This window comes from Ischnura elegans, chromosome 8, assembly GCF_921293095.1.
Source record: "Ischnura elegans chromosome 8, ioIscEleg1.1, whole genome shotgun sequence".
In the NCBI taxonomy this organism is placed as follows: domain Eukaryota; kingdom Metazoa; phylum Arthropoda; class Insecta; order Odonata; family Coenagrionidae; genus Ischnura; species Ischnura elegans.
The window spans coordinates 101111875-101138009 of NC_060253.1; the positions used below are offsets into that span (position 1 = coordinate 101111875).

Sequence of the window (26135 nt, forward strand, 5' to 3'; positions counted from 1 at the left end):
ACAACATTTCATTTCCGTGCAGCTATGCTCACATTGAAAAACTCTGGGATTGTCTAAAGATTGAGAGGTTTCCGAGACCCTTGTCACATCAACTACCGTGAAACCTCTAATTCTGCTGAAAATCTCTCCCTAGCATTCACAATCCCTAAACATTACCTCTTGAATAGTTAGAACAGAAAACCTCTGGTAGGCCTCGTGGACACTTCTTTGAGTTCATTTCTCCAAACTTTATTTCACATCTCTAGGTATTCAAGACCTTACTTTATAAATCCTGCGTGAATTGACTCATGCAAAGCCTATAAGCAAATTCTGTTTTAAACCTCGTCATTGCATGAGATCTCATTGGATGTATTCAGCCGAGGGATCACCTGCAGAGCAGGTGAAGTTTTGGAGTGCTCTGACACAGCACCCTCATTCCATTGAATATGAACCTTGGTGTCAACATTAGGAGCATGAGGTTTGTTATTCCTATACCCCATATTCTATTACTCTGTGGCCACTGAGTGAGGGTACCTTCAGCTTGGAGAAATGGCAGACTTCTCACCAAGTGCACATATACCGCTGGACTGCTCCGGAGTGGCCTTGTCGACAGAATGCACCCATTGTTAGGATGACACAAAACCAAACAAATATTAAACCATGATTCTGGAAGATTTCTCTTTGGCTTCAAAAACCTCTTTGAATTTTCTGGGAATCCTCAAGAAAACCTCTTCCAGTTGCAAATTGTTATCCGAAGAAGCAAGGGCATACCCAGGCTCAAAACAAGAGAGGGGCAAGCCATGGTGGTTCTAAGTTGTATCACAGAAAAGGTAAAATTTCAAGAATATTATATTGGTTTTTTTTTAATTAATATGTTGGAAAAATATTTTTATTTTGATTACATGTTTTATACTAATTATGGCTTTCCCGGGGTATAGAATTGCGGAAGGTTACATGGGATTTCCACCAGGTCATGTTCTCCAACCAGGCCGAGATAAGAGTTGGAGAACCTGACCCAGTGGAAATCCCATGTAACCTTCCACAACTAATATCACTTCTCTTGGATTTAAAAAAAATTTCGTTTCGAATTAAATTTACTTTTGTTTCTAGGGGGGCCCCCTGGGTACGCCCATGCGAGGAAGTTTTCAATGAGATTTACAAAACCTCTCACTCATTGGAATATAAAATTTCAGGCACTTCTTGAAATGGCTTACTTTCATCAGGAATATGCTAAAAAAATTGAGTGCATACATAAAGAAGCGATTGTGTGAATGATGATTGTTATTCTTCATAGTTTTTTCAATTGAGAAAGATATACAGATGTCACTTAGACCCAGTGAAACATGGAATGGATCTAGTTTCACCACTGACACTCAAGACTTACTGTTGAGCCTGTCGCAGACATCAGCATTGTAGTGCAGCATCACCCTATGTTATATCGTGACTTCCTTTGAATAAAGCAAGTGGTCAAAGTGCATTCCAGAGAACCATTTCATTATTGAGCTGAAAAATAATCCATATTCCTTTGCAAGCATCTGTCACTAACCGTGTTTAATATTTTCGAGCCGAATTTTAAAATGAAGTTGACATATTTCTGGGTTATTCAATGAAATCACTTCAAAATTGAAGGCCCTGATGTGGAGATGTGAATTTAAATGATGAAGTTAATCCATATGATAAAGGGAATATCATCTTGGGATGCACTTCATGCTTACCTTTATCACATGGTATGAAGCAGAAAATTTATCTTGTGTAGATATCAACTTAAATGATGATTCGGCAGCAATTGCAAGTATTTCAATTTTCCCGAGAAAAAGAGCTTCAAAATGACTGCCACTTAGGCCCTTATTGCCATGATGTTAGTACCCATACTGCAAAGTCATCAATAGCCAGTGTGTCTTTGATATCCTATAGCCACAGGCAATGCACCATGTGAAAGTAAATGATTGCCATACTGTCCATGGTACATTTTGATGCTTCTGAAGGCACTCATAAGAGCAAAAAGTGGATGAAGTATTACATGAATAGGGATACTCACCACCTCAGGCTAAACATCCCCCCAAAACCTGACCACTAAATTAAACTCAATAATAGACTTCCTGATGAAACCCCCTCCCTCCTGACACTTGAGAGGATTTCCTAAGGCCATGAATTACATGCTTGCAGTATTTACCACTCTCCATCCATTTTAATGCTATTTTTAATAATTCACTGTTATAAATTTATTTCTGGAATGTCCCTGACTTGTTTTATAAGCCTCCTTAATGTTTTAATAGCACACTGAATCACCTCCTCAGTGGGCATCCCTGACTTAAGGAAATTAAAAAGTAATGAAAATTTGATTACCCACAGGTGACCCACCCATATTAGAATGGCATTTTTGTAGAGGGGCAAGATGGGATAGTGATAAAAAAATATATATGGGTTACAAGAAGAGAATCACCCTCATATTTTGCTGGTGGTATAGATTCTCAGTGTGTAACACTGGTTACTACATAATTACTCAAGACAGATGAATGGAAACCAGAATATGTATCATAGAGAAACCATAAAAAAGCACGGCTTAAAATAATTGGCGTAACGAAATAAGCAGGTGACAAAAACGTGACAAGTTACTACCTGAGATGTAAAATTACTGATGGCACTAGATTTAAGGGGCTAAATAAGCAGCAGACTTATTCTGAAGGAAATACAAGAAGACGATAAAACTGACTTCTGAGAACATGAGCTCATAAATAATGAAAATTTAAGAAAAAAATATTCCCAACTTCTTTCTATATTAAAGATAAATATAGCTCATATACTAATTGGTGAGAAGAGCACCCTCAAAAGAAAACACAATTTGAACTATATATTGGCATATTCAAATGTGTCCAAGGAACACTTGATGCAAAATAACGAAATAAAGGGAGGAAGAAGTCAGTTGACATACAATGTGTAAAAACGTAGAGGATGCACAAAAGAATAACTGTGAGGTGCAGGCATTATCCGATAAGATGCTATGGAGGATACCTCTGATTCAACCACATGATCGGTAATCTATAATGACGATGATTTTAGCTACTTCCACTAGAAATACCATTTAGGGAGTGCTTTAAGTTCATTTTTCACACAAGAACCCGTACACAGACGCCAATCAGAGAAGGAAGTTTTAAGCACAAGATCCAATGCAACCTTATTTCATGGGCAAGTCTTCATCAATTTTCATCATCAAGCATTGGTCGAGTTGATTTTGGTACCCTTGTGCCTGTAATTGCAGAGTTGAGCAAGAGCAAAAAAAGTGCACTGAGATCTCAACCATTTTTTCCCTTGAAACTCCAAACAGCACATTGAAATTCCAGTTCAAACACAACGAGACATAGCTGAAAGCCCCTGGACTCATCACGTTATAACATGTCCTGTTCCAAGAGACCCATAGCAGCTAATATAGGCCATAAAAAAGCAATAGCCCTGACATAGATAATAAGGTGCAGGCCCTAGGATAAGATAAAACAAGAAAACAATTTTCTGATTCATATCATCCCATCACTCATTCACTACATACTTCATTTCCCAGCAGACAACAATGTGACATCAAAATTCTACAAAATATTGACAAACTAGATTCCATGTAAAAACAGCAAACAGATCAATAGATTAGGAAAATGGATTCTTAGCCGCCAAGAAAATTAAGGGAACATAGAAGAGGAAATCTGAAGGTTCAGCAGATACAATAAAATCATGACCATCTCATCCTGAAGGTTAATTTTGTACCACCACCAATGTTTAATGCAACTTCACCAAATACCTCACATGAAGTACCATAGAACTCAAGCTCTACTGAATTTTAACCCTTAGGAATTGAATAAAATTCCCTAATGATCTGTACACCAAATTTTAAACATAATCATAAAATGGAACGGCCATACCACCGCACAACTTTAAAGAATACATCAAGATAATAGGGGTATAATGAGAGCTAAGAAAGGGACATATGCTTTAATCCCCATGACGAATTTATTTGAATTCAAGTCTTTCTGACTAATGATCAACACAGATTAGTGAGTTTGAATGCTTTGCTCAATCAAAGCAGTGATATTATAAAATGCAGATATATTTTAAATTCCACAAGTATATAATGATGAATACAGCCCAAGATTCATTTACTATATATACTGTACAACATGTATTAAATACTTAATACCAGCAAAAACACAAAATGCATCTTATTTAAATTCCATAAATTAAATAGACTGATCGCATTGGGAAGGGCACCACCGAGTAACGAAAAAGATTCAAAAAGAAAATAAATATTTTCCACACTGATGAAAATTCAAATAAGCAACATTTATAATAACATAAAAAGGCATGGGTCAACCAGTTAACTCAAAGTTAATTCTAACTTGAATTACATCCAGGAAGCACTTTGATTTTTCAAGGAGCAATATGAATCTCCATTTATATAGAAAGACATTTATAGAACCTCTTGTAACTAAAAGAACCTTAACCACTTAACAGCAGTATGCTCATTAAGTCTAAGTTATTTTCTGGATGAGTATAGGATGTCAAGCTAGAAAAAATATTTAAATTGTTTTGACATTAATAAAACAAAACACAATGGAGTACAGCTCGCTGAAATTTCCCTTCAAATTCCTGAAGAAGTTCATCCACATCGTTATCAAGATCATCACTGTCCGACATCTGAAAAATTAAGTAAGGCCATTTTAAAACCAACACAAGTAATAATGAGCGATTTAAACACCATGTAAGTAATTAATTGACGATTAATTCGACTTCCTAAAATCATTAAATTCTCCTCCATGTACTTTAAAATAAAAGTGTCTGCACAGAGAAAGAAGCCATGCACTAAAGTACGAGAGCTACGATTTCATGCAATAAAAGTCAATACGCAGCCAAAATCTTTTACCAAAGTCACCAATTCGCAAATCAGGAAAGCGCCAATAGTAGCTTCTTCGTGGTTATCTTGAATGTCGATATTTACCACGTGAACTGGAGTATTTTCTTCAGGTATGCGTGCTTCAAAACCTAAAATAACAGTAAAAATATTAATGAAAGTGAAAACCGAATTCACATCGAGTGATTTGAGCAAAACTGGAAATACCGCTTACATTCGATAACTTGGTCGTACACTCTTTCTTCACAAGTAATAACAACGTCAAATTTATCTTTGCAAGATTGAAACCTCTCCGGGCGAGCTTTAATCCTCCTGTTTCGATCTAGCATATGAAGCAAACCATTTTGAGTGTATCTATAGACAAAGGTTAAGGATTAACTAGCATTAAATATATTTCAACGTTACTGCAGCAGTCATTCGTTTTGAAAGGATACAGTGCTTTGTCTTTGGCAAGTAGATCCTGATAAATCTCCTCGTAGGTTACTCCAAATTCATAACAATTAGGCCTGTCAGGTGCTGGCCCGGGCAATTTCACTTTATCTCCTGTACCAAATGAGTTCACGTCAAATCCATTTTTACTGAAATGAAAAGAAGCAATATTTACCCCATTCCTTCGCCGGAGGTCAAGAGAATACAAGCACTAGGCGAATGATTGACGCCTATGATTTGTGTCCATTCTCCCCAAACCTTAAAAACGCATGGGCCTCCATACTCCTGTTCATGTTGCTCGAACATGTTACTGCGATCTTCATTTTACGGTTAGAGGGCATTTCTTGGGTTAAATTTAGTTTACATTATACTTCCATCACATAAAACATTTACTTCGAAACGGATTGTGCGACCTCCTCTGTCATTCAGGTTGCACAACGTAAGTACATTAATACGATAAAATCATGAAATTTATCAATTTAACTAGTTTTCAAAGCAGTAAGAAGATAGTTAATCGAGAATACAAAATAATAATTGATCTTAAGTTCTCATTTAAATTGAAATTCTCTGAAAATATGTCACTCGGACGTACACAGCATAGTTCGCCGAGACCACTGTGACACTTGTGTTGACAAGTGAGCAACTATTTCTTGCGCCGCAATGCGACCATGCCCGTGGCCCGTGGCATACGTAGCGGTTTGTAAGAGTAATTCGGAAAGAATTGAGGAAGTTGTGTGAATAGCCTAATTTCACGTGAATGGGAATAAATGAAACAAATTTTCCCGATATTGCAATTATTAGTTTTGTTTAGTAAACCTCAGTGTGTGTTCCTCAAGAATTCCCGGAGTTTTTTCACCAGGAAATCAGTTCTTCTTCAAGCCAAAAGTCCGTGGGGAACCAACAAAAAGCATCGCAGTGTTAAATTAAATATTCCTACGTACACTATGGCGGATCCTAAAATTGAGGAAATATTAGCTCCACTTCGAGCGGCGGTGAAAGAGCAGGTGAGTCCGGTATTAAGAATGCTCCTATCATTTTATTAACTCCTTTCAGAATTTATATTTTTCAGAGGGTACTTTTGTATCAATGATTTTTTGTTTTTGTAAAGTGCAATCTTAATATTATAATGAGTTGTTATTAAGTTATCAATTACTGCTAAACGGTTAGGTATCTCAAAAAATTGGCATTATTTCAGGGGGACTTGGTTCGAACCCTAAAGGCAAATGGGGCCCCTGAACTAGATGTTAAGAAAGCAGTTGCAGAGCTAAAAGTTAGGAAAAAAACTTTAGAGGACAAGGAAATTTCACTTGCCCCATCATCGGCATCCTTCGACCGTGCTAGAATGGAAGATTTGTTGAAGAGAAGATTTTTCTATGACCAATCATTTGCTATTTATGGGGGTAAGTAGCCCTATGAAGCATATCTGTTGGGCAGGATGCTACATTTTTGTTACTTTACTGAGTATTTGAACTAACGCAAAGATTGTTAAAGGTATCACCGGGCAGTATGACTTCGGTCCAATGGGCTGTGCCTTGAAGGCTAACATTCTGAATGCTTGGAGAAAATTTTTCATCCTGGAAGAGCAGATGCTGGAAGTTGACTGCTCTATTCTCACTCCTGAGCCTGTCCTGAAGTAAGTAAGATCACCATCAAGGGGTGTATTATGTCTTCAATGTTACTTCACCATTATTGTGGAAAACCAATTGTATTTCCGTCATTTAAGGTGTGACTTCATGGAATCGACTTAGCATCATGAAATGTAAAATGCTTTATAATCCCACTTATATTTAATACTGTATGACTTAGATTTCGTCGTGGCACATTTGCATCGAAAACGCAGAATAAATAGTCACACGAATATTCATTTTTTTAAATAAAAAAAAACAATGATCTGTGTGGGCTGAGGGATGGGGAGGAAAGTCCCCATGGGTGGTCTTTGGCCAAGGAGGTGGGGATTGGGTTTAAGGGCATAGCTTAAGTCAAGGAGGAAGGAGAGGATTCCATGCCTGCATTGTCTTCAAAGGGGGAAGGTAGCAGTGGTAGCAACTGGGTGAGGTGTAAGGGCAGAGGAGGAATTCCAGTGCATCAATGAAATAATTTCAACCTGTGGTAGTAGGGCAGGTGAGGTAGGAATAGGGTGTGCTTTCTGTAGGCGTGGAAGAAGGAAGGTCTGTAAGGGGGAAGTGGAAAGGATACTGATTTTCATTAACAATATTATCCATATTTGTGACACTCTTTACAATTTCCAATTGCTCCTCTGTCTTTTTCCCTTCTTCTCTATACGTAGGATCTCTGGCGCATAGTCACTGTCATGATTCTCATCCAGCAGATGTGTGGCAAAGAGATGTGTGACGTTGGGTCCTTATTTTGATGTGTTATTTGTGTTTGTTAATCTTTTCTCTTGAACGTCTATCCGGCTGATTTATGCTGCTCCATATTGACAATTCAATTTATACACTCCACTTTTATCCCTGACCAGAATTCTGTCCTTGGCATGTAAAATCAAATTTCTCAGGCTCTGGTTGTTTTAGAACGCTAAGTTTAATCAGTCTTTGGGGATTTTACTGCATACCCTAAGGGACACTGGACCTAGGAAGAGTAATATTCTCCTCTAAGCATTCACTAGCAAGCACTAAGAATTTCAGTAGGTTGAGATCAATAGATACTACTTCTGACTATTTTGAATACGTTCTTCTGGTTTAGTTTGTCTATCAATTTTACAGGGTAGCCATTATTCACTGTTTAAGTTGAATATTATTTAATTCTTTTAAAAGTTTGAAATTAGTCATTGAAATCGATGTTAGTCTGTGGTATAATGTATCCTATCCATTGCATCATGTTTACGTGTAACACATCCAATTGATTGCGTCATTTTGATTTGTAATGCATTCCGTAGATTGCATTATGCTATTTGAGCTTACAGATTGGTTCGTCTATTTATGTATGTATGTATGGTCTGAGATGACATGTGAATCGGGAATAAAGCTCATTGGTGGGTTCCTCTCCTCCCTCTTACGCATGCTATGCCGCCCATCTTCCTTACCGCTGGTCTCGTCTCAGATCTCGACCCATCCACATGTACCACTAAGATTTGTGGAAAGAGTCTTTTCAATAACCTTACAGTTAATCTTCCTCCGATAATGATATTCACCCTGAATATTGCAATTGGATCATAGAATGTAATGCAAAATGTTCTTTTTTTGTCATTAATTTTACAACAAAAGTTATCTTATTGGTTTTTTTCCTTGAGCAAACCATTTCGACTCATTTCCCATTAAAAGATGGGCATATTTTTATGCATATCCTAAAAGCCCTCTTTCTCTGTAAATGGCTAAATAATTTAACACTTTCAATGCTGACCATGTAAAAGTCAAAATTATCCCACGTTGCAGCTTCCGTTTTTTAATACAAAACCCATGCATGGATACCAAAAGAGCTGGGAAAAATAGTGAAAAAAAATTCTGGGCTCTAATTTGTTAGCTATGAATTTTTTAAATTTATGACGTGATATCTCGTCAACAGCACAGCAGGATAGACACGTGATGCGGGTTGCATATGGTCGGCTTTTTTCCCCACACCACCATTTTTTGTTTTTGCTCATTGTATCCAAAAAAGTACGAGAAAAATGAATTTGTAATGTTCTACTGGTATCGCCATTGATATTTTAACACTGCCATAGGAAATTGTTGGTTAAGATGGATGTAATGCAAATTATAAGTTCAAGGAATCGCCGTGAACAGCTGTTTGATTGGGATGGTAATTCCGTACAAGATATTTTGGCATATTCATTGTACTAGTAAGCCTAAGTAGGGTCCTAGAATGTTGAATAATTTCCATATTTTCTTCTCAAGCTACTATTCTCATCACAAATTCCTTTACTCATTTCTTGTTTTCAGCTCCAATACCTTTCCTCCCATATGACCACCCCTAAGCATCAGATATTTAACAAAAATGGTTTTCATATACCATTATTCCCTTCGCTGCAGGTGCTTGAGATGGGCGGCACTCCACTTTCAAGATTATTTTCCGACGGTGTATGTATTAGGGTGTCTCTTGACGTGTACCACTCCTGCTGGCTGTTCTAAGGTTGGAGGGGGTAGGGAGATGAAGCAAGGGGTGATAGTAAGATTTAATCGGTCCGCTTGTAAGAAATAGGAATAGCTTTCTTGGGAATGCCATCGGCACATCAAAAAGATGGGGAAGGTATGAGGAAAGATTTTGTTGACACGTGTCCTTTTTGGCTCATTGGGGTAGAGGCTCCGGTGCCGAACTAAAAATGGATGTGGAAACAGAAAGAATCAACCCATAACTTCCTCATTACTCTTTTCTGAACTCAAGTCAATAACATATTTTTGCAATATGATGTACCCGAGTTAAAAATTAATACATAAAAGCTGGAAGTAATAGTATTTGCAAGCAAACATCTTACGAGAAATCTTCATTTAGGCCACGTAGCGCTGATCTTACTATGAGTATTCTGCAAAAATCTGAAAATGATGCAAATTTTCACCGCAATAATAATATTTTTTCAATTGGTGCATAATAATATCAATTAGATTAACCATTCAATAATATGAATAGCTAGGAATTGATTTGCAGTATCTCTGCCTCTTATTACATACCCGATCCGATTACCGAAAGCAATGATGGCATTTTCTTTCTAATTACATGGGGAAAGACTAATTTCATTGTGCTTAAAAATCTCTGGTTACGTCTTATTTATGTTAGAGCCCTAGTCTATTGAAAAAAGGAATCTCATGCCACGAAAAAATATTATATTTACCCAAAACAAATTCAATACTATCGAAATGATGACCATTTTCCAATTACATATATACATATTATATACAACTACATACAGTAATGTATGTTTTACCAATGTAGGAAATACCTCTCTCACAAATGTTATAACAATATATTTAATGTATAATACTATTTACAATGTATGATACTAAAATATATAATACTATTTATGCCTTCTTATGAAAGGTAGAAAAGCACCCGGGACAGAGTGGAGGAGAATCCTTACAGCCAGTGTAGATATATGCAGTCTCTTTCCCTATGCCCAAGAGTGCTTGCACTGCGATAGTGCAATACTTGCCACCTTTTTCTTGGATGAGTTCAGGGAAGTGAGATTGAGATTTTGATTGTAAAAGTGGCTTAGGATATGGAATGTAGGATGGAAGGATGAAGGATCTAATGACAGAAAGACGGAATTTATAAAGGGAAATCTTTTTGGCAGATTCACGCTAAATGAAAAAGCATGCATAGCTTTTGGGAAGGAATTATTTGGGATTCAATGGGGGAATGAAATGAATCTAAATGGGACGGATTTTTTAGAGGAAATCATGAGGCTCTGAATCCTTAGGGCCGGTGTTCGCTGAAAAATTAAGGTCTTGAAGAATGCTAAAGAATCAATCACGACTCATTTATTTCCGAAAGCAAGGCAGGTCAAAGAAGATACCAATGCTCCATTAGTCGTATATATTTTTTATAGGAATACTTCCCTGGTGAAATAAAAGACCAATGAAGGTAAAAAGTACTCTTCATGCATCAATTGTTTCCGATTCCTAACCTTTCCTTTTGGAGATAATAAGAAAGTATTTCTGCCCACGAAAGAGGGTGTCTGGGGAGAGGAGATGCAAAAAAACAATAGGGTTATTGGAAGGGGGTGGAGCGGTGAGAGCTGGGTTTTCTATCAATGTGATATTTTGAGGGGTCATTGAACTCGGGTCCACCGCAAAGGACGTTCGGATGGAGAAGACTGACGTTATAGTTAGGGGGTTCGAGGAAAGAATAGGACAAAGGGGATGGGCCAGGGATTGACATAAGGGGATCAGGTGTAGAAGGAGGCAACGGAGTACCTGACTGTGGGGGTTCATCCTCCTCCCCACCCTCCTCCTTGCTAATTTCTAACTCGGAGTCTTCAGAGAAGGCAGAGAGTTTGGAAGGAAATGTTTGTGTTCTTGCGGAGGTTTACTCCCACAAAATCAATGGCTGCAGGTCATGATGTGAGGTCAAAGACTGCTGATCATCAGCAGAGGCTGATGAATAGGGAATTTCACCTCTTTCAGGTGGCATTGACTCCCAGCCAGCATGCAAAATTTTCCGTTTTACTCCTCGGTTACATACCATCCGCAATAAATATATTTTACATTTTTGTAAAAATTCCGATAAGTAACAGAATCAAAATAAACACTCTCCTTGAAATTGGCCAAAGATAAAATACTACAAACAGCTTTAATGATGTAAAAATATTTATGGGAACTATATATATATTTACAATGGTGAGACTGAGAGCACTCATAATAGCCATTAATTTCACAGTTATCGAGAGATTAAGAGCAGTTTTATAAAGCAACTCCTTAGAATCACTTCTCCGTCAAGCAATGGGATAATGTGCAAATAGTTATTTGCAATTATAGTAAGAATGTATATAGGTGCATAATATACATATTGTCCTCGTCCTTTTTCCATTATATGTTCCTATCCCTTTCTTTCCTTACCTGTGATATTATTTGTATATCAACAATAAATGTTATATGTAAATAACTTACACTTTTTCCGTAAAGAACTTTCTTCATCCTCGTAATATTGCCACTTGTAGATCCCCTCACTGCTTAGGAGTTGCACTGACAAGCATAGGAAGGATGCAAAAGTTGGAGATATGTTACGATGCATAAATAAAATGTAATGGCGGTTTCAAATTTATATTAAAGTTTAACTAATCACAGTACTTCATGTATTAATCGAATAAAATTTATTAACATCAGACAATAAAGGTTCGAAAAATACTAGCCTCGCATGAAGAAAAAAAAGAAGGATGGAAAATTTTTTATATTCTCGCTGAACATTATAAAAACAGAATATAAAATTAATAAACATACCTAATTAAGTTCCAGATAATAAATACACATGATTTGTAAAATAAAACTCAAATAAAATTTGTCATACTCACACATTAATAGAAAGAAATAAAAATAATAGCATACAATACAGGGGGGGGAAATGAATGGAAATTGGCTAACCTTAAGATAAAAGAAAAAATTTCTCCCGATCCTCCCAGGAAATGTTGCTTGAAACAGTCTTCACAAATGAGCTGCTAGATCCCTGCTGAGAAACTTAGGGGTGCAATAGGTCATAATAGAACTGAATCGAGCACTTACGGAGGGCCGGAACCCTCGAGGTACGCGTGACGTGATATCATGTCATGCCACACTCAAGGTGTTAATGAAGTTTGTGTATTTAGTTTTTGATAATTGATCCAACTACATATTAAAGTTCAGTGTATCATTGGCTTTTATCATTAGACAGTTGCAGTACTTAATTCAAAGCACTGGGAATAGCAAAAAATGTGGAAACATGGAATGTTTTTGGAACTTTTATTGTGTGGATGTTTCCATTCGAATTCATGCTGGCCCCAAAGGAAGGAGCTGTTTGTTCAGATGTTGGGTCAACTTCATGGATTTTGAAAAAAGAATTAGTTTTTGATCTATTGAAGTTCTATACAAATGTATCACTTGTAACTTTCTAAGATAATATTTCATGAAGTTACAGCCATTTAGAAAAACACCAAAATTGCCCATTTTGGCTGGCAAGAGGAAAATATGTACATATTCCTTTTTCAAACTTCCATAATCTGGATAATAAAACAGCTGGATGTAAACAGTTTCTTTATTCTTAAGTGATTTATTATTACTGATAGGTATTAGCAAGAAATAAGTTGTAAATTTTATTTGAAGCAGTATAAGTATATTACTTTCATAATTGTTTAAAAATAAACAAATTTGGTCAATTTTAAAATTGCTTTTACAGCCAGGAGAAGTGCCCCCTCAACTTTCGAGGTTTAGGATTTTTGAGATGCCCTAAGTGGCTCATTGTATGTATAATTTCAATGGAATTGCCAAAAATTAGCTGAAATATCTATGCGTATTTCTATATGTACTTCTTAATCAATGAATGTTTACTTATGTATTTAATTGTTGCAAAAAACATTTCTTTGGAAGCTGTGGTCTTTTTTCAGCCAACCTTCATCGAGAAGCATGTAAAATACTTACACCTTTATTCTGTTGCGAAGTTTATTTGGATCACTTATGCTCTGCTTCAAGCTTCACCTACCTTACATCGTCCATTTCAGTGCAATAGTCATCTTCCCATATGGAAATGGTTGTTTATGAAAATATAGTTATGAATTTCCATTGTATTTTGATTTGTGGCTTTGCAATTTTAATTGCTACACCAAAATTTAGAATGTTGTGCCATTCTGTATTCGATGCAGAGTAGGTCTTTGCTTTTATATTTCCGATCTGGAGATAAAAATGCATTTTGTTTAACTTCACCAATGATTATCTTTAATCTCTCTAAATCATAGAGCATCTGGCCATGTGGACCGTTTTGCTGATTTGATGGTGAAAGACACTGGGAATGGTGAGTGTTTCCGGCTGGACCACCTGATCAAAGCTCACTTGGAGAAGCTAGCTGCAGATAAGAAGACCAAAAATGAGACTAAAGAGGAATGTCAAGACATAATTGTCAGAGTAAGTATGCATGTATATTTTTAAAGGATAATAATTAAGCATTAAAGAGTTGTTGTTAAAGATATAGCATAAATAGCATATCAATTTCTCTTTGGGTTCTACTCCAGGTTACATTAATGCAGTGATAGACTTGCCTGTACAGATATTTCTACAGTAGTAAAGTAGTATCCTGTGCAGTTGTAAATATTTAAAATATCAAAGACATTGGAGGCATGCTGTAGATATCTAGAAGACATTTTGTGCTGTGTTGTGCATACTATAAGGCTCCTGCTTATTGTTGTTTTTTTCTCATGAATTCGAGCTGATATCAGAGTGCATCTAAGTGCCTTGATAGTGCAAGTGATGCAAAATTCAGGGTTCAAATCCCATTCAGACCACATTTTAATGCAGAATAAATCTGTATTTCTGCAGGAAGTCCTCCTTATTGATGGACAGTTTCTGCTTCCTTCCTAGTTTTCAAACATTAAATTTGGAGAAAATAAACTACCTGCACTTGAAAGTATTCCTTCCCGTTACTTTTCGTGAGGAGAATAAGGGGAAAACGATGGTATGATATTCAATTGTATGGTTGTGTCGTTCATTCTATGTTTGTGATATAATGTATATACATATAACGAACGTATATAGCTAATTCCTTTTCTTGTTTTCTAAAATTAGTATCTTTGTTTGATGTATGTAGTTTCAGTTATATCGTGTACTTAACATATACAGCTTCATTTGAATCAGTTTTTTTGTCCATATCTTTTAAAATCATTCCATAATTATGTGTGTAAACTAGTCATATATGTTGTATTTTTCCAGAGTTATTTTTGCTGTGTCAACTTTATCTTCTTATTGTTTTCAGCTGGATGGAATGACCAAAGATGAAATGTCTGCTGTCATGTCCAAGTTCTCTATTCTCTCCCCATTGACTGGCAACAAACTTACCGAACCTATTGAATTCAATCTCATGTTTGGGACACAAATTGGCCCATCTGGTTTGGTGAAAGGGTGAGATATTTTTTTATGAATTCATCTTTTCTGTTTAGGTGGTCAAACATTGTGAAATCACCTTTTTAGCATTTCCTTAAGTATGCAGACAGTAATTCTGTTATATTGAATTCCGATGGATTCCAGATAAAGAAGAGAACTTAATTTCTAACACAGATCTTTAATACGCGGGAGCTACCCGCATCCACGTCTTTACATACTGGAAGCCAGTACACAAGAGAGTGTCCAATATAGCCGTTTCCATAATGCCAACCAAAAGAAGATGACTGTCACAATGCCCCAAACAAATTAATAGCGCCAAACACAAACAAAGATGACATACTTAACAATTTATACATATACTATTTTCAGCATGATATGTTATTTGAAGGTGGAGAAGAATCTATTCTTTATTTAATTTGAAAATACAGTTATCAACATACTCAAGAGTCCTTAAAAAATGTACTCTGAAATTAATTTGTAGTGCATGTGATGGGATAGCATTTTATAGAAATAGAAGGCAATTTGGCATTCGAGTGTAGGAACAGTTGATATTTCCATTTAAAAAAATGCATGCATCCCGTTGAAATGCTGAACCATTCTTTTATTTCAGCTTCTAAATATGAATGTACCATATTTTTTTTACCACCTGAAAACATGGTACGTATTTGCAATTTCAGGTTTCTCCGTCCAGAAACTGCACAAGGTATCTTTGTCAACTTCAAGCGCCTTTTGGAGTTCAATCAAGGAAAACTTCCTTTTGCTGCAGCTCAGATTGGAAATTCTTTTAGAAATGAAATATCTCCTCGTTCAGGGCTCATCAGAGTGCGGTGAGTGGAAAATCATACGAACCCAAGTTTTTGCTCCATGTTTAATTTTTCAGTCATGATTCGTGATGTATTCCAGGCTTGATTCATAACTGTCTCTCTTTCAAAATTTTCAAAAATCAAATTGTACTTTTCTTCTTTTTACAGCCTTTTAAATATTTTCTACTAATATTGAGTTTGTTCATTTCTCGCTAACAGAGAGTTTACAATGGCTGAAATTGAGCACTTTTGTGATCCCAGTGACAAAGATCACCCTAAATTTGAATCTATCAGAAATGTCAAGCTTCAGCTGTATTCTGCATGCAATCAGATGGATGGGAAATCTGCTGTTGCTGTACCAATAGGTGATGCTGTGGACCAGGTGAGCAAATTTATTTCCTATGTTATTTTAAAAACAAGTATGTATTGTCATTTTAAAAATAAGGAAATCCTTATTGGTTACAACCAAGGATGAGTTGGTTCTTAAATTTTTCTCGGTTCTCAGTACCGCTCCGGTTCTCCCCCATTAGTTCTCAGTTCTCGATACTCGGTTCCAAGGATGAACACTTATTATCTGAATTAATGGCAAATTTAAATGAACAACCATAAAAAGTGAGTGGAAATAATTTCACTAAAGATGTAAAATAGCAGGAAAGCTCTGTAAAAAATACTTAAGATCATCCCCATAATTTTATTTGCCAAGTAAAATAGTTAAATCACATGTTTAAAAAAAATACATGATCAACCAATGTGTCACATCACATCCACTGCAGCCACTCGTCTTTTCTCCAGGTTATGATTTCAACAATCCAATATTTTTACCCTATCTGGGTCTAATGAATTCTTTTTTTGGCAGAAATATTGTCTGCAGTATTGAACAGGCATTCACTGAAAACAGTAGCGGTCAATGTTGATTTTGAAGGGCTGCACAAAAATGCTGCATAGCTTCAGGATCAATAGTGAAACTTCCCCAACTTCTGCTGACATCATCCATTAATTTGTTGTAACTTATTAGTCAGTTAAAAATATATTCTGCATTCTGCAATGTAGCTTAAATTGTCACATTAATGGACAACTTATTTGCATGCTTCACTGTCACAGTTCATATAGCCTCAAAAATAAACTGCTCAACATGGCGGTGCAGTGACACCATGGATAAACTGAGCTGCTGTGGGCTAACGCAGAATTGTAATGCAGTGTTGCATTCTGCAGGATAACCACACTTAACGATGCCTTGTGTAGATTTATCAACTTACGAACAAGCTCTTGGAATGCATCTTGCTCTTATGCCAAAAAATTACTGTATTTGTACCTACATGATTCAATCGTTAGACCACTTTCAGACATACTATTAGCCGCCATTCACGGCACGGCACACGGCATTGTAGAGAGTTGTCTCATTTGAAAGCCACCTGAATTTCCGGTGAACTGCAGCCGGCAAAAAGTCGTTTCGTCTGAAAGCAACCTCAATGTAGCCTTAATAAGTGTATTTCAAGCCGTAGATGGCACATTGCCAGGTCAGCTTTAAATGGTCACCATGCCATCAACTTGCGATCCCACTCATTTGAAGACATCCATGGAGACCTATGTTAAGTTGAACAGATGGCGCTGTGCTGTGGACTGCGGCAGGCGAAAAGTCAGCTCATTTGAAAGCGGCTGCGGCAGGGCAAATGTTACATTGTTGACAAGATGGACAAACTGACAAACCCTTAAATGCACGTGTTAGCCAGCAACTCTGAAAAGAAAAAAACGTGGACGCCATGCATAGGAAAGTAATATATGCGTTTTTTTCATTTTTTGGTCTTGAATACACTGCAGACCATTTCGGCTATGGGTGCCAAATTCAAATCCTTGCCACCGTTCCGACCTGCTTCCAAAGTACCAACTTTATGCCATCGGTTCTTGATACCGGTTCTACAAGCCAGCAGAATCGGGTACCGTAACCGACCCATCTCTAGTTACAACTTTTGAATGGCTCTAGATTGGGTCAATACAGGAAATTTATATAGACTCAATTGATTTTACAAGAATTTTTTCATTTCATATCAGAGTTACCAATGATATTTACATTGTGTTGCTGCTTAAAAATAAATGTTCCATTAATGATATTCTTATATGTATATGAATTTATTTGTTAAAATAATTTATTAAATATTATTCTTCTAATTTCCAGGGTCTTGTTGCCAACCAGACTTTAGGGTACTACATGGCTCGAATTCACCTTTTCCTTACCAAGATTGGCATTGATCCAACTAAGCTTCGATTCCGACAACACATGGGTAATGAAATGGCTCATTATGCCTGTGATTGCTGGGATGCCGAGTGCCTTACATCATATGTGAGTTGACCTGATACTTTCTTTATTTGAATGTTCTGTGTATTTTCCATTCATATTAAGTTTAATTATGACTTAAATCTTGAAATTTTTAGTATTTTATAAGATATGCTAAGTTTAAAGGCACAAAACGTACCCAGCAGTTTATGGACTGTTCGATACTTAGGTTAGCTATGAAATGAGCAAGTTTACCCCTTAAATTAGCATAAATAGGCAAAAACCAACTAACGTCCAAGGTGGTATGGTCTCAATTGATACAATTATGCCTCTCATCACCTGGAGCTGGGGACAGCAGCTCTAAGACTTCATATGAATGATGGTGGAGATCTCCGTGGTCTTTTCATGTACACTTACGGCACTACACTTGTTGCAACAGTATCTTAAATGGCTGTAGCACAACAATACAGCAGGCAAGGAAACCACCACATTAATATCTCCAGTCAAGGAGAGTACATCAGTTGAATGTGATAATTTTAAGTATAGGAACATGGAGATAGCTTTGTATTTGCCAAAGGCTGGAGGCCTTTTTATGAAATTACTACTGTTATCTTCAATTCATTCTTATATTGGCTCACACTAGCCAATTTTCTCTGTGTTTGTGGACTTAAAGGGCCTTGATAAGAAGGGTTAGAATTCAAAGCTTGGAAATTCTGAAAGAAAAGGAGTTCCTCATAATGACATGAGAATTATCCACAGTTATATATGTACATATGTAATGTGAAACGATAACATTAGGACTCACCTTGTATGAGCAAGAATAAGAAAAGGAATGACACAAAGCTCTGCTTTGTCTCCTGAAATTTTTTATGTATATTTAAATAAAGCCTTAACCAAAAAAATTTGGGAGTAAATATCCGTGGGGATAAATTATCGATTTACTGTTTGCTGATGATATAGCTGCCATAGCAAAGACTGTAGGATTTGAAGAAGATTGTTGTAAATATGGAGAGGACTAACAGAAAGTCAATGCGAAGGAAACTAAAATATTAGTACATATGTAGCAGAGGAGGAGAAATCAATGCTGACATTAGCATATGGAAACAAAACCTGAAAGAGGTAAATGAATTCTGTTATTGAGGAAGGCAAATAACCAGAGATGGAAGAAGCGAGAAAGAAATTCCCTGTAGAATAGCTTGGGAAATGAGGGCTTTTGGTAATGAGAAAGGTCTACTTAGAGTGGGAAATTTCAACTTAGAATAAAGAAACAATTCATCACAACTTTCATCTGGAGTATGCTGCTCTATGGCAGCAAGAACCTGATTATGACACCTTTCACTTGTTTTATTTGCTCATTGCCTTTCTGTTCATATCCTCAAGTGTAGCCACCAGTGTCCTTTGTTATGTTCAGTCCATTCTGAACCCAAATTTTTTCTTCTGTTTACTTTGTTATTCTCGAGTAAATAATAAAAATTTTCTAATAAAAAATCATTTTTCCCTTAGGGTTGGGTGGAATGTGTTGGTTGTGCTGATCGTTCAGCATATGATTTAACACAGCACAGCAAAGCCACAGGAGTAAGACTCGCTGCAGAAAAGAAATTAGAACAGCCTAGAGTTGTGGATGTTGTAGGTCAGTTAATCCATTTTTTATGCTTTTCAATTTTTACTGTAAAATCGGTACTTAACAAAATTTATTTTAGGCACGTAATTGAAAAATATTGTCAATCAATTGAGTTAATTCATAAATAAGGGCCTGGTAACAATTATTATTTCTTTTCATTGGTCTAAATAATGATGTTTAGCCTTTTCTGAATTGGTTAATGTGGTAATTAAAATGGAAAATTCCATCATATAATGAAATAATGGCAAATGCAAAAATTTTAATAAGTAGTTCCCTCAAAATTAATTATTATAAAAACTTTTTGGGTTTCATAATCTTCATGTCAATATCAAGGGAACTTGTACCAAGACTGTATGTCTCATGAGCAAAAGAGAGTAAGAGCAGATCAAGCTTATGATCACAGTTATGTGGGAGAACTGAAAAATGTCTATCCATTTTGTCATGCTTTCTGTGACTGTCCAGATTGTGGTTGCCTCCATAGCAAATATCCCTCCAAGTTGTGTGTGAAATTCTGTCATTAATTAATTGAGCAAAGTGTAATGGCTTGCTCCCCTTAATATTGTATTTGCCTACAACTAAAGATATTACATACCATTTGAGAGACCCAAATGTTAGCAAATACTATTTTGCCCGGATAAAATTTTGATTTATCACAAGTAATATTAATGCAGCATAAAGTAGGTAAATCAAAGGGGTGATGTTGCTTATTTTCCATTAATTGATCCATAACATTTTTAAAACCTTACTTTTATGGTTTTCAATAAATGTTACTGGAGATGTCTCTTAAAAATATGGTCGCCATAATATGGAATATTGCAGTTAATATTATATTGAGCTATTAGTTCATGTGTGTGTAATATTATTATTATTTAATAGGTAAGAATAAAAGTTGTTAATGTCGTCAGTTTTCTTATTTTAGAGCCAGCCCCGAACAAAGGTGTCTTAGGGAAGGCATTCAGAAAGGAAGCTAAAGTTGTGATAGAAGCGTTAGAGCGCATGGAGCCAGAGAAAGTTGAGGAACTGGAGAAAATAATGGCTGAAAAAGGGTGAGTTTAAATTTAAATGCAAGATACCCTTTTATGGTATAGAGCTTTTAGCTCCACATGGTTTATTTTTTTTTGTTTTGGCCTGTTTATGAGAAATGTACTGGTATAATTCCCTAAGGAACCTCGGTGTCTTTACCTTCATAATACCAATTCATAATTTTCTATGGGGCAATTATTGTCTTGCTTAATATGCTTGAATAATGTCAGAAATGTGTTGTGTTTGGAGTCATTCTTATTTAAATCTCATACATATTACAAATATTTTAATCCTTTGAAGGTGAAATATAGGAGAGGTAGAATATGTTCCCATCCTTGTATAACATGATACATATTTTCCTTCGAAGCTTATGATTTATGTTCTTAGCGACATGCATTGTACTTGAGCCATAATCTAGAACGTATGTGGCCTGTTGAGTTGTCTTCGAGAAGAGATAAATATCAGAGGGATAAGCCAAGGGCTGATGGGAGGGAAATGGTGAATTTTTGGAAATGTGGGACATTAATTACTATCCTACGGCGCTGAGCTTCCCACGGTAGTAGTTCTATCTCTTGGGAAAGATTCACATGATATGCCTGATACGTTTCACCTTAAATAACCAGGAGTAGATAATCCATCTTTTTTGTAGCTTTTTTGAATGTGTTTTTGTACTTTCACAGTGATAAAATTCCTGTTTAATTTAGATTGTGGTACATATTTTTTTTTACAAAAAGTTGGAAATATTTTATATCAGCATGGCCATAATATTTGCTGCATTTCCAGGTCATACATTTTCTCGGCTAATGGGTCAGATTATGAATTGACCAAGGATATGGTGTCTGTAAAAAGATATCAGAAGACTCTCCATGTGGAAGAAATAGTTCCTAGCGTTGTGGAGCCTTCATTTGGAGTTGGGCGTGTTATGTACGCGTTGTTTGAGCACAATTTCCGCACAAGGGAAGATGATGAACAGAGAACGGTATGTGTTTAATTAAGTGTTATGAATTTTTCACCTTGTAGAGATTTCTTAATGGCCTTATCCGCCAGATATTTTAAATCCATTTCTTACATCTTGAGGTCAACCATGGAGCATTGATGTTCTTAACCCTTTCGCAGAAAAAGTCTTGTAAAGTTAGCGATGTCATTGGTTGCTCTTTTCCAATGAACTCTTGTGCTTTGCAGCATTTTCCTGCAGGGGTACTGTGCCAGAGATATGATTATTTCACCAATTTTCCAAACACAGCATTTGTTTTAGTTTTGAGTGAATGGTTGAATGCAAGATTTTTTTCTGTTCTCAACGCATGTAAAAATCCAGTTTCCAAATTTATGAATTAAACTTCAATATTGGGTCTGAGTGAATGGCTCTCTCATGGAAATTTTTCAATTAGATTGGGAAAGTGGTGCATTTCTGAAACTTCTTTCTACTCATTGTGTATTTATTTTAACTTCATCAATAAAGAAGCTCAACTGAGATTTATAATTTTTAATGTAAAACAGTGGGACATTGTTGAAGTCCTGATTTTGTACTTTAAGATTTGGAATTTTTTATCTTTTTTAAGGGTGTATCATCAATATGTGCAATATTTTTTTTGCACTGTATTGCTAGTCTCAGAGTCTAAATCATACATCCCTTATTCATTTTTAGTGCTTGTCAATGACGTAGCAATCAAGCTTACCATATTATTGCTTTGCTCTTGAAATCAAAACAGAAAGCCTTTCTATTCTTTTTAAGAAAGTTACTAAGGCTTGCAGTATTTTTATAGATATTTTGATTGTCTTGTAATTGATTCTGATGGAAGTTCTTTTTGTATCTCCTCCATTGCAGTTTTTCTCCTTGCCTCCTGTCATTGCCCCCCTTAAATGTTCAGTCTTGCCTCTCAGCAATAATCCACAGTTTAATCCATTTATAAAGAAGTTGTGTGAGTATTGTAGCTTTTATTTATGTTCTATGCAAGTTGTTGCCATAAGTGATACTACATATACATATATCGAATGATACCTAGACGTTAAGTTACAGAATAGTATTTTATGCTGTTGAATAAACAAGAAAAAAAAATTAAACTTCCAATAATCACCTATTATGATTTTTTATATCAAATGTGGTAAATATGATCATATCTTTGTAATTTTCATATGTAACATTAATCTATCAGGTTGCCAATAAAGGTGTAGTTCATGTCAATGTGATCATATATTGTATTTTTTGCATTAAGTTGCCTAGGCCTTAAGCTTTAATTAGAATAACATGCAGAATGGCCAAAGGCTTAATTAATTTAAGACTAAACCATATTTCCTTGACTATATAAGCTCATCTTTATGTGTAATTCAATGATAAACTGTGCCATTTATTGATTTAATTCATTATAATTGACATCTGGTTTCAGTTCAAACATTATTTGCTACTATTAACCTTTTCAGCTGAAGAACTGACTCGAGTTGATGTATCGCACAGAGTGGACGATTCAAGTGGGTCAATAGGAAGGCGTTATGCCCGGACTGATGAAGTTGCAATTCCATTTGGCATTACTGTTGATTTTGACAGTTTAAAAGAGCCACACTCGGCAACATTGAGGGAAAGAGACTCCACTGGGCAAGTTAGGATTCCAGTAAGTATCTTAGAGTGGTTTTTCCGTGCTGTTTGTTTGAGCAAAATTTTCTCAATATTACATTGATTAAATTGCTTTCCCTTGAGTACGCGTTTTGGAATTTTTTTCTGGCATTACTGCTCCTAAGTTAATTTAATGTTAGAAGTTTATTACCTCGGAGGCTACTTTTAGTTAGATAACTTCAGTCGTTTAAAAATTTCAGTACTGATTTATTCTCGAGTGATCTGCATAGATAATGTTGATGTTCTGAATGTCTCTTTTAACCCTTTCGCTACTGCTCAATCTCCAAAAACCTACCCGTCACATGTGGTGTAAGTGCTGAGCGCATGGCAGGGTGAGAGAAAAGGTACGTTCTCAGCAGTGAAAGGGTTAAAATGGGTCTATCCTAGGAGCAAAAAACATGTGTGATATAAACTGATTAAGGAAATTGGAGAGGTGAACATAATTCAGTAATGTATTAGGTTGCTTAATGCTGTTACTTATAACAATATATGATGATAAATGCCCGTGCCTTGAATTGAAGTGATGTTCCCGGGCGGGCTCAAACTTGGTAGCAATAGCTTGGCTGTTTGCTAAGGGTTAGACTTGAATTTGATCTAAATTTTTATAAAAAAGAAGAAAATTGTTGATTTCTGGATGCAAACATGTGGTGGTAAGATTCATAACAAAATTTCTGATGTCATTTCATACTTCATAGGGCTATATTTTCATCATACTTCATCTATAATAATAATCAGAATTACATATATATTTTGATATGCTTATGGTATAGACTTTATCTTTTGTTATTAATTTTCCTGTCTAAAAGCATTATTAAGAATTATTGTACACTGCAACAGAATTTAAAAATTGGAAATTCCATCTTTAAATATACATATTTCATTCCTAGTTAAGATAAGGTGGAAAGGTATAATGTGTGTTTTCCAATGACGTAATTAATTCAGCCTTTCTAGTTCTTCTGTGTCATATTTTTTTAGATCAAATTGTTATCAATCAATTTATTTATTCTAGCTTGATAAGCTGCCTTCTGTGGTGAGTGATCTCTCCAATGAGAAAACTACCTGGAGTGAGGTGGAGAAGAAATACCCCAAGTTTGAGCAGCAGGAAAGTGTAGCTAAATCTTAAGAGACGAATCTCACTGTTGCCTAAATGCAATTACATGGTATCTTACTTATAAAATTGTGCTTATTTCCTCCTGTGTTATATTTATTATTGCATTTTTACTGAGCCAGAACTGAGTGGGCAAGGGTTTTCCATGCTTCAGGTCAAAGGGTTTAGTATTTGTTAGGAAAGGAAAAAAGTGCCAAACTTCAGCTTTTGCTGTAATCGTGAGCTAGGACTTGGCCACATGATGACATGGTGTCATACTTAAGAAAATTGAGCAATCATATTGTAAAAATAATCTTGCCTAAAGAAGCTTACCATAAACCAGCGCATATTATAATCGTTATTTATTCCATTTTCATTGTTGAGTATGTTTTTGAAACTTCTTATGGCTTTAAAAAAGTATTTATTGCTGAATATCTTGTATGTACTTCAAAAGTTTTCTTTTACATTTTTGGGAATACCGTGAATTGAAGTTGGCAAATGTGGTTACCATGGGACAATAAAAGCAATGCTGAATGATGTAATGTTATTTTTTTATTTAAGTTTATTTCTCTCCCTTCTTTCCTTTTATTGTTATGAAATGGCATTTCATGACTAGTAATAAATAATTCTCTTACTCTCGTACTTCTACGTTTACTTGTGCCTTGACTCAGTAGTTACGTTTTACTCACTTATTTTGTGAAAGTATTATGGTAGTGTGGAGGAGCATTTGTGCTGTTTTAGCAGCAGTGAACAAGATTCTGTCTGCTGGTGAAAAGAAGCACTATGTAACCAGTAACACATTCAGTGCTGATCATGGTGTTAGAACTCTTCCAAAGTTAGTGTCCACTTTGTTTTGTGGTTCTGAAACAGGTCCAGATTCTGGCCATAATTTGGTCTTTAATATACAGCATGCTTTGGAAGAAGGGAGTGAAATTGAGGCAAAAGCCATGGACAGGCCCCTTCTCAGCTACATATGTAGTTGGATATTCATACGGGGAAAGCTCTTAAATTATTGGAGGACCATATCATAGTCCTGGGCATCTGGTAACGTGCAGGAAACATCAGTTGATGTAGTTTATATTGTGTTTGTTAGAGCTATTAGTCGGAGAGAAGGATAGAATGTGGTATTTTCAGGTTATGCCAAACAAGTTAATTGAAAAACTTTGAGCACTTGGAAATGGCAGGATTTAAAGAAAATGGATGGTTACTTGACCCACATGACTACACAAACACTTGGTAGAGTTAATGCTTTATTAAACACTCCTCACTTTCCACTCATGAATGTAGTTTTCATGTGATGGAAACAAAATTATCTTCATAGGTACCCACTCAACACCCTTTTGACAGCAAGTGAATGCAGTGATTTATGGGATTGGTAGGAGGCCAGTTTGTGGGAATTGCTGTGAAACTGTTGTTATTTAAAGCAGTCCTTTAGAGACATATTCAAGAAAATAAAGGTAAAAAATTTATTAGTCTGAATTCTGCTCTTCAATCCATTTCTTTGAAGTATTGGTCAGCCTGAAATATTTTCCTCCGATTGCCGCTCCTTCCCACTTTTAAATCCCAATTGCAGCCTGCCCTACATCATGCATATGATTTACAACTTTAATTTTCAGTTTTTGCAATAACACACCCATGGCACAAGGAGGACAGAAGTTTTAGTCATATCACGAATGATGGCTATTTTAACCCAACTTCATTTTATGAAATTTAACCCCTTTTTTTCTTCCTTTACACTGTTGCCATTATTTGGAAGTTCATACGATTTCAATTTCTTTTTGAGATTAGGGAGGAAAAAACATTTTTTGTACACCTTTTAACAGTGAAAAATTTATTTATCAGCCACAACATCACACCATTTTGACTGAGAATGAATCACATCATCACACAATCCACACCTAGCACATTTA

The 26135-nt window shown here is 35.9% G+C and overlaps 2 protein-coding genes across 2 annotated transcripts; one reads left to right on the forward strand and one right to left on the reverse strand.

The window, feature by feature from the left end:
• Nucleotides 1-3482: 3482 nt before the first annotated feature.
• Nucleotides 3483-5932, reverse strand: LOC124163204 (RNA polymerase II subunit A C-terminal domain phosphatase SSU72). Its single transcript, XM_046539936.1, has 5 exons — nt 5561-5932; nt 5308-5451; nt 5088-5227; nt 4886-5004; nt 3483-4659 (listed from the first exon to the last, which is right to left on the reverse strand). Exons 1-5 carry the CDS (start codon nt 5641-5643, stop codon nt 4558-4560), a joined length of 588 nt encoding a protein of 195 aa, XP_046395892.1. The 5' UTR covers nt 5644-5932; the 3' UTR covers nt 3483-4557.
• A 37-nt stretch (nt 5933-5969) lies between these two features.
• LOC124163203 (glycine--tRNA ligase) lies at nt 5970-24767 on the forward strand. The gene is made up of 14 exons (XM_046539934.1): nt 5970-6306; nt 6498-6702; nt 6794-6935; nt 13674-13839; nt 14684-14829; nt 15489-15638; nt 15834-15996; nt 17788-17952; nt 19390-19516; nt 20427-20553; nt 21314-21509; nt 22356-22449; nt 22949-23136; nt 24148-24767. Exons 1-14 carry the CDS (start codon nt 6070-6072, stop codon nt 24259-24261), a joined length of 2220 nt encoding a protein of 739 aa, XP_046395890.1. The 5' UTR covers nt 5970-6069; the 3' UTR covers nt 24262-24767.
• The last annotated feature ends 1368 nt before the right edge of the window (nt 24768-26135 follow it).

What these genes read in the sequence shown, in the direction of transcription:
- LOC124163204 (XM_046539936.1), bottom strand. Translation starts at nt 5,643, where the DNA reads ATGCCCTCTAACCGTAAAATGAAGATCGCAGTAACATGTTCGAGCAAC. An exon ending in CTTGCCAAAGACAAAGCACT is followed by an intron (nt 5,228 to 5,307) that starts GTATCCTTTCAA and finishes CTTTGTCTATAG; the next exon opens with ATACACTCAAAATGGTTTGC. An exon ending in TTTGCGAATTGGTGACTTTG is followed by an intron (nt 4,660 to 4,885) that starts GTAAAAGATTTT and finishes TTAATTTTTCAG; the next exon opens with ATGTCGGACAGTGATGATCT.
- LOC124163203 (XM_046539934.1), top strand. Translation starts at nt 6,070, where the DNA reads ATGAAACAAATTTTCCCGATATTGCAATTATTAGTTTTGTTTAGTAAA. An exon ending in CCATCTGGTTTGGTGAAAGG is followed by an intron (nt 14,830 to 15,488) that starts GTGAGATATTTT and finishes TTGCAATTTCAG; the next exon opens with GTTTCTCCGTCCAGAAACTG. An exon ending in TAGGTGATGCTGTGGACCAG is followed by an intron (nt 15,997 to 17,787) that starts GTGAGCAAATTT and finishes TCTAATTTCCAG; the next exon opens with GGTCTTGTTGCCAACCAGAC.